Below are 12,682 nucleotides of genomic sequence, written 5' to 3' on the forward strand. Positions count from 1 at the left end.
GGACTGGTTTTGACCAGTTAGAACCGGTTTCAACCGGTTCCATTCGGATCAAACCGGTTCCATCTGGTTCAAACCAGTTCATTCCAGTTTTGCTGGTTCAAAAAAGGTTGGACCAGGTTTAATCCAAGTAGATTTCATCGTTTTAGTCCACTTTGGACTGGTTTTGACCGGTTTGAACCGGATTAAGCTGGTTTCATCCGGACCAATCTGGTTCCATTTGGTTCTAACCAGTTCATTCCAGTCTTTTTTTTTTCAAAACCGGTTGAAAACGGTTTAATCCAACTACTGGCAAGCTTTCTCACACATCCACATTGGCCGAACCCAAGACTCGAACCCGCGCAGATAGAGGTGAGATGGCAGTGATCCGTGACGGAGAGCGCTTTAGAACACTCGGCCACTCTGGGCCCAACGATGAATTTTGTAAAACTAGCTATAAACCTGACCTAATTACGCGAATGAAATGCAGACAGAAGCAGTCCAAAGTAATGCATTTCATTTCTAGTGCCTAATTAATAAATATTACATCTTTTCAACGCAGAATAGGCCGAGATATCGTGAGTCAGGAAAATACGGGGGTGGTATTGTTAATATTATTTTGAACAACATATTTTGGTGACAATTGCCTCTTTTCAAATGGTAAACATTGCTGTATTTTATTTTTCGGTATGCGTTTTGCTTCGGTATTAAAGACGAAAACCTTAAGTGCACAGAAATGCCCCACAGCATTGAATTACTGTGATTAGATGCGCTCTTTTTAATTTTACTTGTACAAAATATGTTCTTGTTTATTATTATAATAGTAGTAGTAGTAATAGTATTATTATTAGTATTATTGTTATAAGAAGCCTACATTGTTGTAATAATTGTTATATCACCAATTATGGTATTTCAAGTGTTTTGTGTTTTGGACGAGAATATCTGGACCACTAAATGCACATGGTATAATATTTATCAGTTCACCGGTACAGTAGCGAAACGCATTCAAAATGAGAGCAGTCGTCGTATACACGAAATAAAAGAAACAAAGAAATTAAGCACACTTTTGTTGTAGTTTTAGTTACAGAAAAGCAATTGGTTTCTTGTGCATTTTAGTGCCTTTTTGTATTTGATTGTGACTTTTTACTGGGTATTTTTTGTGCCTTCTGATTGCCTTCTGCCTTTTGTCGGTGTTTAGGTTTGTTTCTCAGATGCGGAGCCGTCACCGATAAGGGAAAATACGAGGATACATATTGGATTAAAATGAAAAGTCTGTGATAAAATCTGTATTAAGCACACTTTTGTTGTAGTTTTAGTTACAGAAAAGCAATTGGTTTCTTGTGCATTTTAGTGCCTTTTTGTATTTGATTGTGACTTTTTACTGGGTATTTTTTGTGCCTTCTGATTGCCTTCTGCCTTTTGTCGGTGTTTAGGTTTGTTTCTCAGATGCGGAGCCGTCACCGATAAGGGAAAATACGAGGATACATATTGGATTAAAATGAAAAGTCTGTGATAAAATCTGTATTAAGAGTGAAAGGTTAAGTGTTCACAAGATAATACATAGAGCAGACAAAACCATTCAAATGTCATGTTTATTATTTGCAATGATGTGCATTGAAGGTCGACATATGCATGCTTTAGAAAGACACCTACATTTTGAAGATTGATGACTAATGATATGTTAGTAACAGTGAAAAGCTGAGTCATAAAATGTTTAAGTGTGAGGTATGTAATAAAACATTTAGTCGCAGTCATGGTCTTAAAAGGCACATGAGAATACATACTGGAGAAAAGCCATACCCATGTAAAGTATGTGATGAAATGTTCAGTCTGAGTGGAAATTTAAAACTGCACATGAGGATGCATACTGGAGCAAAACCATTTAAGTGTGAAGTATGTGAAGAACAGTTTAGTCAGAGTGGAAGCCTGAGGGTACACATGAGGTTGCATACTGGAGAAAAACCGTATAAGTGTGAAGCATGTAATGCAACCTTTGTTGTCAGTGGCAGTCTAAAACAGCACGTGAGGATACATACTGGAGAAAAACCATTTCAGTGTAAAGTATGTGATGAAATGTTTAGTCAAATTGGAAATTTAAAACAGCACCTGAGGATACATACTGGAGAAAAACCATTTAAGTGTGAAGTATGTGATGAACTGTTCAGTCAGCGTGGAAATTTGAAAGCACACACAAGAATACATACTGGAGAAAAACCATATAAGTGTGAGGTATGTAATGTAAGGTTTAGTTGGAATGGAAGTCTGAAGAAGCACATGAGGATACACACTGGAGAAAAACCATTCAAATGTGAAGAATGTGATAAAACCTTTAGACAGAGTGGAGGTCTAATGGTACATACTAGGATACATACCGGAGAAAAACCATTCAGATGTGAAGTATGTGATAAAACATTCAGACAGATTGATGGTCTAAAGGTACATTCCAGGATACACACTGGAGAAAAGCCAGCAAAATGTCAAGCGTGTGGTGAAATATTGAGTTGTAATGGAACTCTAAAAATGCACATGAGGATACATACTGGAGAAAAACCATTTAAGTGTGAAGTATGTGAAAAAACCTTTAGTGCCAGTGGAAGTCTACAACAACACATGAGGATACATACTGGAGAAAAACCATTTAAGTGTAAAGTATGTGATAAAATGTTTAGTCGGAGTGGACATCTGAGAGTGCACATGAGAATACATACGGGAGAACAACCATTTAAGTGTGACGTATGTGAAAAAATGTTTAATGACAGTGGAAATCGAAAGCAGCACATGAGGATACATATTGGAGAAATAAAATCATTAAAAATGTGACGCTTGTGACCTAATGGTTACTGAAAGGTTAAAAGTGTATGGGTCATTCTCAAAAAAGGTCAAAATCTTATTCCTGATTTTTTGGATAATGAAACCACACAAAGTTCATCAATGTAAGCTTTATTTCATCACTTAACCATTAAAATGTGTAAAACAAACAATGAACACCAACTTTGAATTCATACAAAATATTAAAATTGAAAATATAGCTCCTTGCTACTAGTAAATGTCCCTTGTGTTACAAATGCAATATAAGAATTATTTCTCCGAATTATCTTTAATATTAACGATGTAATCAGCTTAACATCTGTGATATATGAAAATTACTCAACTAATCCAAGATTTTTTTTTTCTTATCTGTTTTTATCTTTTTTTTCTTAGATTTATAAAATGACCTAGTAAAAAGGTAAAATCTAACTCACATATTTTTGATTATAATTCCAAAAGAATTTACTTATTTCTTATTTTTATCCTATATGTTAACAAGTGTCATCAAAATGGTTCTAATGTCGAATCTTGAACAACTGGAATGGCAAAATAATTTTTAACTGGTTAATATTTGACATGTAACACAAGGGACAATAATGTAACATAAATGACTCAAATGGTAACACAAGTGATATTCAAACATTAAACAAATGTAACATCTATTTTTTTTAAAGAATATTCATTGTTATTGTTACATCATAAAGTCCAAAATATTCATCTATGATTGAATGAACACAGTTTACTGGTCCTTGATTTTTGATTTACTGATTTTGGTAACACAAGGGAATAAAAAGTAACACAAAGGACAGTTTTGTACTTCTCTCCTCCGTTATAAAAATATTTGTTGGATGTTGTGAAGATTAAACCTCAACATATTCGATTATTAATTGAAAAAGAAATTTCTAATGAAGTCACTTTCAATTCATCGTGTATAGATGGTAAAATTGAGGAAAATTCACAATACAAATTAAATAATCATGTCATTTTTTCAAATTTTGTAAAGCTAAGGCCCACAGTTCACTATCAACACAGTACTTTTGTCCAACAAGCTTGGGGTCGGGAATAGTTCCAATAACATTCTCCATATCATACCAACACTCATCTCTAACAGCAAGTGGCCAATAAAAGGAGGAATTCTCCAAACTTCTTCCAACCCTGTGCATACAGCTGACATATACTTCAGTTTCATCACAGTCTGTTACTATTCCAGGATATGGTTTATTGTCATAACTCACTAATACAAACTTTCCCAATAAATCTTGAGGACTTAAATCAGAAATATCAAAATGACTCCTGATGTTCTCGGTGCTTTCATTGAGTTCAGACTTACTTTCAGTGTTCTCTGATTCATGATGATTTGTTTCTGAATCGTTAGCTTTTGTCTCTTGTTTGTCCTCTGTTTCTGGCATAACATTCTGAATTTCAATATCTTTCACTGATTCATCTACAGAAATCTTTGTATTTGGTCGATCCATCGGCAACATTGTGACAAAATGATTAGGAATCCAATTATGTTTTGACATGTCTTGTCTCGTTGTTGTCCACATTATGTAGCTCGTTTGAGTAGATCTTTCTTCCCTCGGTTTAACCAATCGGTGTAGATCCTTTCTTACATTTGGGTTTCCTAATAAAGGATAGACGGAAAATATTCTGCGACAAAGTACACTCGATAGTGCAAATATTTGCCATATACCCATATAGGATTTGTTCTTGCAGATTGTCATGATTTCCTTTTCATAGATCCGTTTGATTTGTCCATCAGAGAGTGCTTCATCTGAATATTCGTCAGAATAGAAGGCATATGTTTTTGCAAGAGAATCATTCACTGGATCGTCAGTTCCTCGTTCTAAGAATGTCTGGTTCAAATATGATTCCTTGTGGATACAAGATTCAATTATTATTCTAACTCGCATTTCTTCCCCCATATCTTCATTTCCAGAAGCAATCACACTTCCTGAATAAGGTAAACAATTGCCGTCAGCAGTTATCATAACAGGATATAGTGTGGTGTCCTTTGGTATGTCAGAGGGACAAAGCAGTAGAGTGTTTTCATCGACTTCAATTCCTTCATTCATGATAAACGGAGAGAAGTCAAAATTCAATGTATATCTCTTTTCATCTATAAGCTGATGTATGTGTACACATTTTTCTTTAATGTCACTAAACGTCTGACATTGTCCGAGTTCTACCAACATTTCTGAGAAAAAAGCCTTTCTGGTGGCTGAGTCACCTATTATCTTTGGCTGATGCTTTGTTTGTACCGGTTTGATTTCTTCCTTCTTAGTGTCCTTACTTTTCTCATGCTTAGTTTCTGTCTCATTTTGAAATTTGCCATTTGGTGTTTTACTGTATGAATTTGTTTCCACTTTTCCATCAATTAGGCAATGATGTTTCATTTGGTGTTCTGTATGATAAGAACCTTCATAGCAAACACAACTAACATCTCTATACAATATTCCTCCATATCCTGAGTACTTTATCTGGTGTAGTTTCATGGTTCCTGGAACGGGTTTCATTTTCTCTTTTGAAAGGATAACAGTCTTGTCATCTATTGTTTTTTGTCCTCTTTCATAAACAAACACTGATGAATTCTTCATATTCTCAACAAATGTTTGAGCATTTGTTATATCAACTCCGTGAAGCACTAATTCATTTGCCCTTCGCTTAAGTGCTCCACCGACACCATCTGGCACTCCTTTGCCGTGACCACTCTCGTGAAAGTTCCATTCACCATTTACATTTCGTGAAGCCATCTCTTTAGTGAATAGTAAAAAGTTTCCTTTCTGTTTATATTGACTTGCTGGGCCATCGCTGAAAAAGATATCAATAGCTGGATTTTCCTTCAAGGTTTTGTCTAATAATGGTTCAATGAATGCCCACACTGAGCTAGGACTATGCTCCAAACTGTCTGAAACAGCACAGAATGTCTCGGAACTTAACGTAGTGTAACAAACACCTGTGTGAAGGGTAATTTGCTTCTTTGAAGCCCCGAAATGCATACTTTGTATTTCGTTTGATAGCTTGCATTGGAAATTTTCAGCGAAATCCACATGTATAAAAGCTTCATTTGGCTGAAGATTCTCTTTGGTTTTTCTGTAGTAGTCCATTTGGTTAGCTATATTGAAGCAGTGTATCTTAAATCGCTTCATGTCAGTGGCAAATGTGTCCATTAATGAGTTGATTGAATCTGTTACTGTCTCTTTAACAGTAAGCGTGACCTCTCGCTCCTCATTTTTAACGATTCGTTTCTCTTTCTTTGTTTTCCATTGAAACCAGGTTGTTTCAGCATTGTTGTCTTCGCCGTTGTTTTTCAATATATTAACCCCAGCACATTTCTCACATTATCCATACATGCAGTTAAGATCTTTGATGTTACAACTGAAAATTTTTGTAAGTTCTGACAGGTTTTTTGTTTCGATACGTTTAAGCTTATAGAGTGCATCTACAAGATATTGCATATTCTCATGGTGCTTGCATGCGCAAGTATCACGATCTCTCTCTTTTGGAGGTTGGACCCAAAATGGTCTAAGTCTACAAAATGTTGAGTAGCTAATACTAAAATCTGTGTTCTCAAGTAAAAATTTCTCATGTATCTTGTAAATTGTGTCGGTTAAAATTCGCCTCTGTTTTTTAACACCCTTTTTCGTAACTGTTTCCTTTATTCCAGGAGTGAGTTTACTATTATCGTCCCTTTCAAAGAAATTCCAAATCTTCGTTCTTAATCTGTATGACACTGAACCCTTCTTAAGACGGTCATTACTTGTTTGAATTTGAAACTCTGTTCTTGCTCTATTTCATAATTTGTACTTCTTTAATAGTCTACCTCTTATTATCTCTGATAAGTACTTCTTCTGTTTGTTCTTAGAGCGTCTATACTTGTCCTTAAGATCTTCATTCAGGGAAAAGTGAAATAAGAGGATTTTTGTAGCCTTGCTCTTCATTTCTCGTCTTTCTTTTCGAGTCATGCTGCCTTGCTCTGTGTTCCAGTTTCTCAACAATTTCTTTGTCTTTGACCTTGGTGTATCTGGAACAGATCCTTTTCCTTGTGACTTCTTAGCTCTTTGAAGTCGGACATAAAGTTTATGTGTAAGTTTTTTCTGAGCTTCGAGCTTCTCTTTCAACTTTAAGTTGTCTCGATAGCATTTTACCATTAGTATTTTCTTTCTACGAGTGTTTTGATGCCCCATTGGTTGAGCTGTTTCTCTAGGTGATGAAGGAGGCGTAAGAATTTCATTATCTTCCTTCTTCCTCTTGCGTTGAGTTGTTTTCCTTTTTCTCCATTCCTTTCTCTGCTTTCTTTGTTCTCGGGGAGTCATATTTCCTATAAGTTTTAATTTGCCGACTCCAAGATCTTGTTGGTATTTTGCCCTGCATTTTGCTTTGTGCTCCTCTCTTCTTAACGGATCGGCATCTCTTTTTAGTCGATAACGACGTTGTTTTTCTGCATTTGTTAAGGCCATTATGATTCTACTTTACATTCTGAAAAATAAAAGAAACCAATGGTTCATTATCATCAAATAAAAGTATATAAAAGCTTTTTTGTCCATTCCCTTATTTTTAGATTTTTGGGGTAAACAAGAGAATCACATAAAAAGATAAAAAGGCATAAAAAGTTTCGTTTTTATTCTTTGTGGTTATATTAATGGTAGCAACAATATAAGACAGTAATGCGTATGTTAACGAATGACAAAATATCTTTACAATGGACAACCATCAATTATATATTGTTTTTTCCACTGCTGTTTTGTAGTGCTATCAAATAATTAAGCTTGGTATTTTTTTAGTCACTTGTGTTACTAAGGATGTGGTTAATAATATTTATTTCTACTGAAAAGTAAACTCATCTTATGCAAGTATTTCGATGTTATATTCTAATATTTTCTGTTATTTTTGCTATAAAGAATGATGTAACTTATCCTAAATTTATTTCTTGTACAAAATGTATGCTTGAACTTTTGAAAAAAAAATATATAGTTTATGTCCCTTGTGTTACCGTATTTGTCACTTGTGTTACTAAATTCTATTTGACAGTTTTGGTTCATTTAAATTTGTGATCCAGTGGTTTATCATTGAATGCAAACAGGTAAATAAGCGTTTACTTATGATCAAATCATAATTTTATTATTCATAAAATGCTATGCCGTGAAAGACAATAATTTTGTCACTATTGTTATTAAATCAGTCCCTTGTGTTACATTTTTTACAGTAACACAAGGGACAGTAACACAAAGGACATATTTACCTGTGTTTCTCATTTATTTCACAATATATGCTCCCTAGCAGAATGATTTAACAATATTTTTAACCATGGTGTGATATACAAATGCTACACACAAATTTATTATAAAATCAATATATTTACTGTTTATATATGGAGTAACAATGTGGACAGAAATGAAAGTTACGGCATTACCATACATACCTTTAATCTTAATAAAAACGTCCTTGCTGCATCATATCGTCTGCTCCATTATCAATAATTCCAAAGAGGAAGTTCTACATGAGGGAGAAACTATTTATGAAATTATTCCATAAGAAAGACAACTCTTACTCAGATAATGATATATTGAGTAACACAAGGGACACGGCGAAATGCACTTTGAATTTATTGGAAATTCCTATAAGTTTCACAATCTTTTGGTGTAAATAAGACTGATATTTATGAAGAAACAATGTGATACAATAATAACCTGAAGGTTTAGGGAAAAAACTTTAGTATATGTGATATAAATTAACACAAATTGATTGTGTTACGGCGAAATCACATCAAGATTTTACAAAATTCAATGAACCAAGGGGCAAACGCTGAAAAATTCAGACAAGGAATGAACCATTTTCCATTAAAATTTATTTTTGTAATAACTTAAATTGACATTGCAAGCTAAAAAGGGTGGAATTAAATCAAAATTGGTTTAAATATACCAGAAATCACACAATTATCAATATTTTTTGAGAATGACCCGTATACAGTATTTCATGCTAGAGACAAAAGTGTTAATGTGTGATGTTATGTCATAAATTGCATTGTTATAATGTACTTTCAGTTCTCATATGATCATACAAAACATACTGTTTTAAACCATTAAACTCTCAACGGTTGCTCTTCTTCTTCTTGGGACTTCGTTTGGCTTTCTTGGGAGTGGCTTTTTGTCTTGGGAAGAACTTTGGGAGCATTATGATCCCATTTTAAGCACAGGTGCTCGACGCGAGCTTGATGTTAAGAAAAAAATAATAATCTAAAGGACAAAAATCATGCAGAATGACAAAAATACCATAGATGATCCCCATGACCCGTTTTGACGTAGGACCCTCTCTATCATAATATATAAAAGAGAAGGTACGGAACTTCCAAATGCTTCGCTCCACCCATGACCCTCGATTTCCTTCTGCTATTTCCGTGTTTAAAGGTACGCGACCATACTATATGGATTGTTTTACTTCTGAGATATTTTTCTATCCATCAAGCCATCATTTACTTTTCTGCGTTGTACCAAACAGAAGTTACGGGCTGCGAAACGTGCGACTTTCGCGAAGTTTTCCTTTGTGGACACTTCCGTGCTCCTATGATAGTAGTGAATGGGGTGAGATTAGCGACAATTGGAATTAGCATTAAAAACACCCCCTAGGTAAGATTAGCGACAATGGAAATTTAACATTAACCACCCTGGGCAAGATTAGCGACAATGGAATTTAACATTGGAGAAAGGAAAAAACAGGAAATACCCATTTTAGCGACAAAGGCATTCGAACAATGGAAAAAAAATATCGATTCTAGGGACAAAGGCAATTGAACATGGGGAATAGAGTTTGGGTCTGTCTAGGGACAAGGGGAATTGAACATGTTAGAAAAAAAAAACTACATTAGGGACAAGGGGAATTGAACATGGGATTTTTTTTAAAAAAAAAAAATTAAAAAAAGGGGTAGACAATCGAAAGGCTATCTCTTTTCGAGAAATGTGGGTGGCCCTGAAAAGGGCCTTGGGGTTTATGTTAATATTAATATTAACATAGACGGCATCTGTCACATCTTCTTCTTCTTAAACTCCTTCTAACTGCAGGTCCACACACAAGTACCCTCTTAAGGCATCCTTGTCTTTCTATGTAAACTCTTCTCATCCACAGACTAGTATATGTCCTATCAACAACAGTCCACTTGGACCGGACATACATGAGCATGTCCGTCCTAAACATCATTGAAGACACAAGGGTGGATGATTCAACTGTATTCCACATCGTGAGGCGACGACAACAGGTGAATCAATGCAGTGAACTGCGCTTATTTATAGGTAGAGGAAGGATTGAAACGGATTGAGTTTGTTGACCAATCCAAACACGCGTTACAAAATTCAGTCAGCCCGCATCCAATCCGAAGAGAGCAGTCTGTGACGTCACGTGGTCTATATAGATTCGCTAGCGCTTGTGTACAGTCAATCCATGCGACAGTGATTCAACATGACGGAAACTCAGAAAACGATCCATTGGGGTGCACCAGCAGTGGAGACCACCCAAAGGAACCCGGACTTACTTTCAGAAGAGGTACATTGGGATTTTGTGGATTTTCTTACCAGTAGTGAAAGGGGTCACCCTACGGACAATGGGAATTAGCATTACAGGGACCCCTGGGTCACTCTACGGACAAGGGAAATTTAACATGGCGAAAAATCGTGGGTCACTCTACGGACAAGGGGAATTAACATGGAGAAAATCGTGGGTCACTCTACGGACAAGGGGAATTTAACATGGCAATAAATCGTGGGTCACTCTACGGACAAGGGGAATTTAACATGGGATTTTTTTTTTAAAAATTTTTTTAAAAAAGGGGTAGGCAATTCAAAGACTATCTCTTTTCGAGAAATATGGCTGGCCCTGAAAAGGGCCTTTGGGTTTTTTCTTCTTCTTCTTTTAACTTCTTAACTTCTTCCACCATCCTCTTATTTTGTCCATCATTCCTTTCTTCTTTTTCTTTTCTGTTTCCGGCAACCAGTCCGGGTGGCCCATGGCCCGGAACTTCTCTTGGATTTTCATCCAGTTTGTGTTCAGTTTTTCGAATTCATCCCTTTTTTTTCTATTTTCTTCTTCTTGTCTTTCCTTTAACCACTTTTCTTTGATCTTCTTGACCTCTTCGGTCAGCACATTCCTCATTAGTTCTTCAGCTTTCTTAAGTTTTTCTAACCCCCACTTCGCGAAACACCAATCTGTCCATTCTACAATGTCTTCTAGAAAGCACCTTGCACTCGTCACATGATCTATCGCTTCTTTTAACTTACCCACTTTGACATACGGTGGGTTAATTAAACCTCTGATTCTCTTCTCCTCATCCTGTATCATTTCTTTTACAATATTTACGGATAAGTGGAGGCTGGTTACTTGTCTTGAGACGAAGTCTTTTGTCACTCCATACCTCCATTCCTGTTCAACCCTTTCTACTACACTCAATCCATCTACCATCCAATACCAACTTCCCATAAGATTGTTATATAAAGCTGAAGCTGCTGGCATCTTCTTGTTTGCTTATTCCGTAGAATGGGTTCCAATGGCCAACACTGTTAGTTTTATACTCAAAGCGCGAACGTGAAGGAAAACATCCCCTAAAAACATAAAATTGATCTTACCTAGATCATGACCCAACAACGCGCGTACGTGAAGGAAAACATCCCCCCTACTTTCTCATTTCATATAATAAAACCCTAACTTTACTCTTCACATACGCTATGAAACCCATAATCTACTATTCACACAAACATACCTGAGCTCTTACAAACACAAACACACAAACGCATACCCTCACACTATCTTAAAAAAGAGTTAGTGTTTATATACACACATTGGCAAATTGATCGTTATTTCTTTTCTAGAGTATTGGGTAGCCCTTAAAAGGGCTGTTTTGTTTGGAACTTCATGGGCACCTGGTTAATGGTGGCACCTTCCAGGCCTGGCGCCACATACGCATCTTATCCCCCAGTTACTTTTTACCTTTTGGGGGGAGAGAGCAGAGGCAGGATATGTTGCTTCAGAATCCCAATTTTCGCTCTCCGGGATTTTGAAATTTCTTCTCTCCTTTTCCTCCTCCTCTTCTTTGTTTCTTCTTTCCTCTTTATATCTTCTTTCTTCTTCTTCTTTGTTTCTTCTTTCCTCCTCTCTTATCCTTCCCTCCTCGACAATGGCTTCCGCGGCCAGTTCATTTAATATGCGCCTGGCATATTCCAGATGCACATGAAGCTCCAACAGTTTCTCAAGTCTCGTGTTCATTTTTTTTGGTGTTGATCAATCAACAAGGGTAGCTGGACTGCCTAACGACTTTCAATTTATACTGAAAGCGCGGACGTGAAGGAAAACATCCCCTAATAACATAAAATTGATCTTACCTAGATCATGACCAAAAAACAACAACAACGCGCCGACCTAAAAGAAACACTCGCTCACTTTTTTATGCTACCCATCACTTCAATAGACTATCCACATACGCAAAGCAATCCAATCTAACCCCAAATATACACCTCAAACAGCCCAAAAAACTAACATCATTTTAATCTACTATCCACACCAACCTACTTTATCACTTACAAACACAAACACACCAACACATACCCTCAAAATTTTTTAAGAAAGAGTTAGTGTTTATTTTCACACTACTCTACTTACTCACATCGGCTAATTAATAGTTATTTCTTTTCTAGAGTATTGGGTAGCCCTTAAAAGGGCTGTTTTTTTTGCTATGGCATTCTTTTTAGTTTCTAAGAATGCGATGTCCTCTGAGGATAGACTTTCTGGCGATAGGTCTGCTTCTTCGGAAAGAGAAGAAGAATTCTTTGGTGTCGATACGACAATCGACAAAGCCTCTGTCAGCTTCAGGTTGCTGCTGCTGCTGCTGCTGTTGCTGCTGTTGCTGCTGTCTCTG

The 12,682-nt window shown here is 36.2% G+C and overlaps 1 protein-coding gene and 1 pseudogene across 1 annotated transcript; one reads left to right on the forward strand and one right to left on the reverse strand.

Annotated features, from left to right (window-relative positions):
- Positions 1–1,001: 1,001 nt before the first annotated feature.
- LOC149773140 (uncharacterized) lies at positions 1,002–2,799 on the forward strand. The gene has a single exon (XM_089946713.1). The coding sequence runs from the start codon at positions 1,687–1,689 to the stop codon at positions 2,794–2,796; it is 1,110 nt and encodes a 369-aa protein (XP_089802839.1). The 5' UTR covers positions 1,002–1,686; the 3' UTR covers positions 2,797–2,799.
- A 349-nt stretch (positions 2,800–3,148) lies between these two features.
- Positions 3,149–11,602, reverse strand: LOC149773141 (uncharacterized; annotated as a pseudogene).
- Between the last annotated feature and the right edge of the window lie 1,080 nt (positions 11,603–12,682).

This window comes from Sinohyriopsis cumingii, unplaced genomic scaffold (assembly GCF_028554795.1).
Source record: "Sinohyriopsis cumingii isolate HCF-2022 unplaced genomic scaffold, ASM2855479v2 utg000873l, whole genome shotgun sequence".
Classification (NCBI taxonomy): Eukaryota; Metazoa; Mollusca; class Bivalvia; order Unionida; family Unionidae; genus Sinohyriopsis; species Sinohyriopsis cumingii.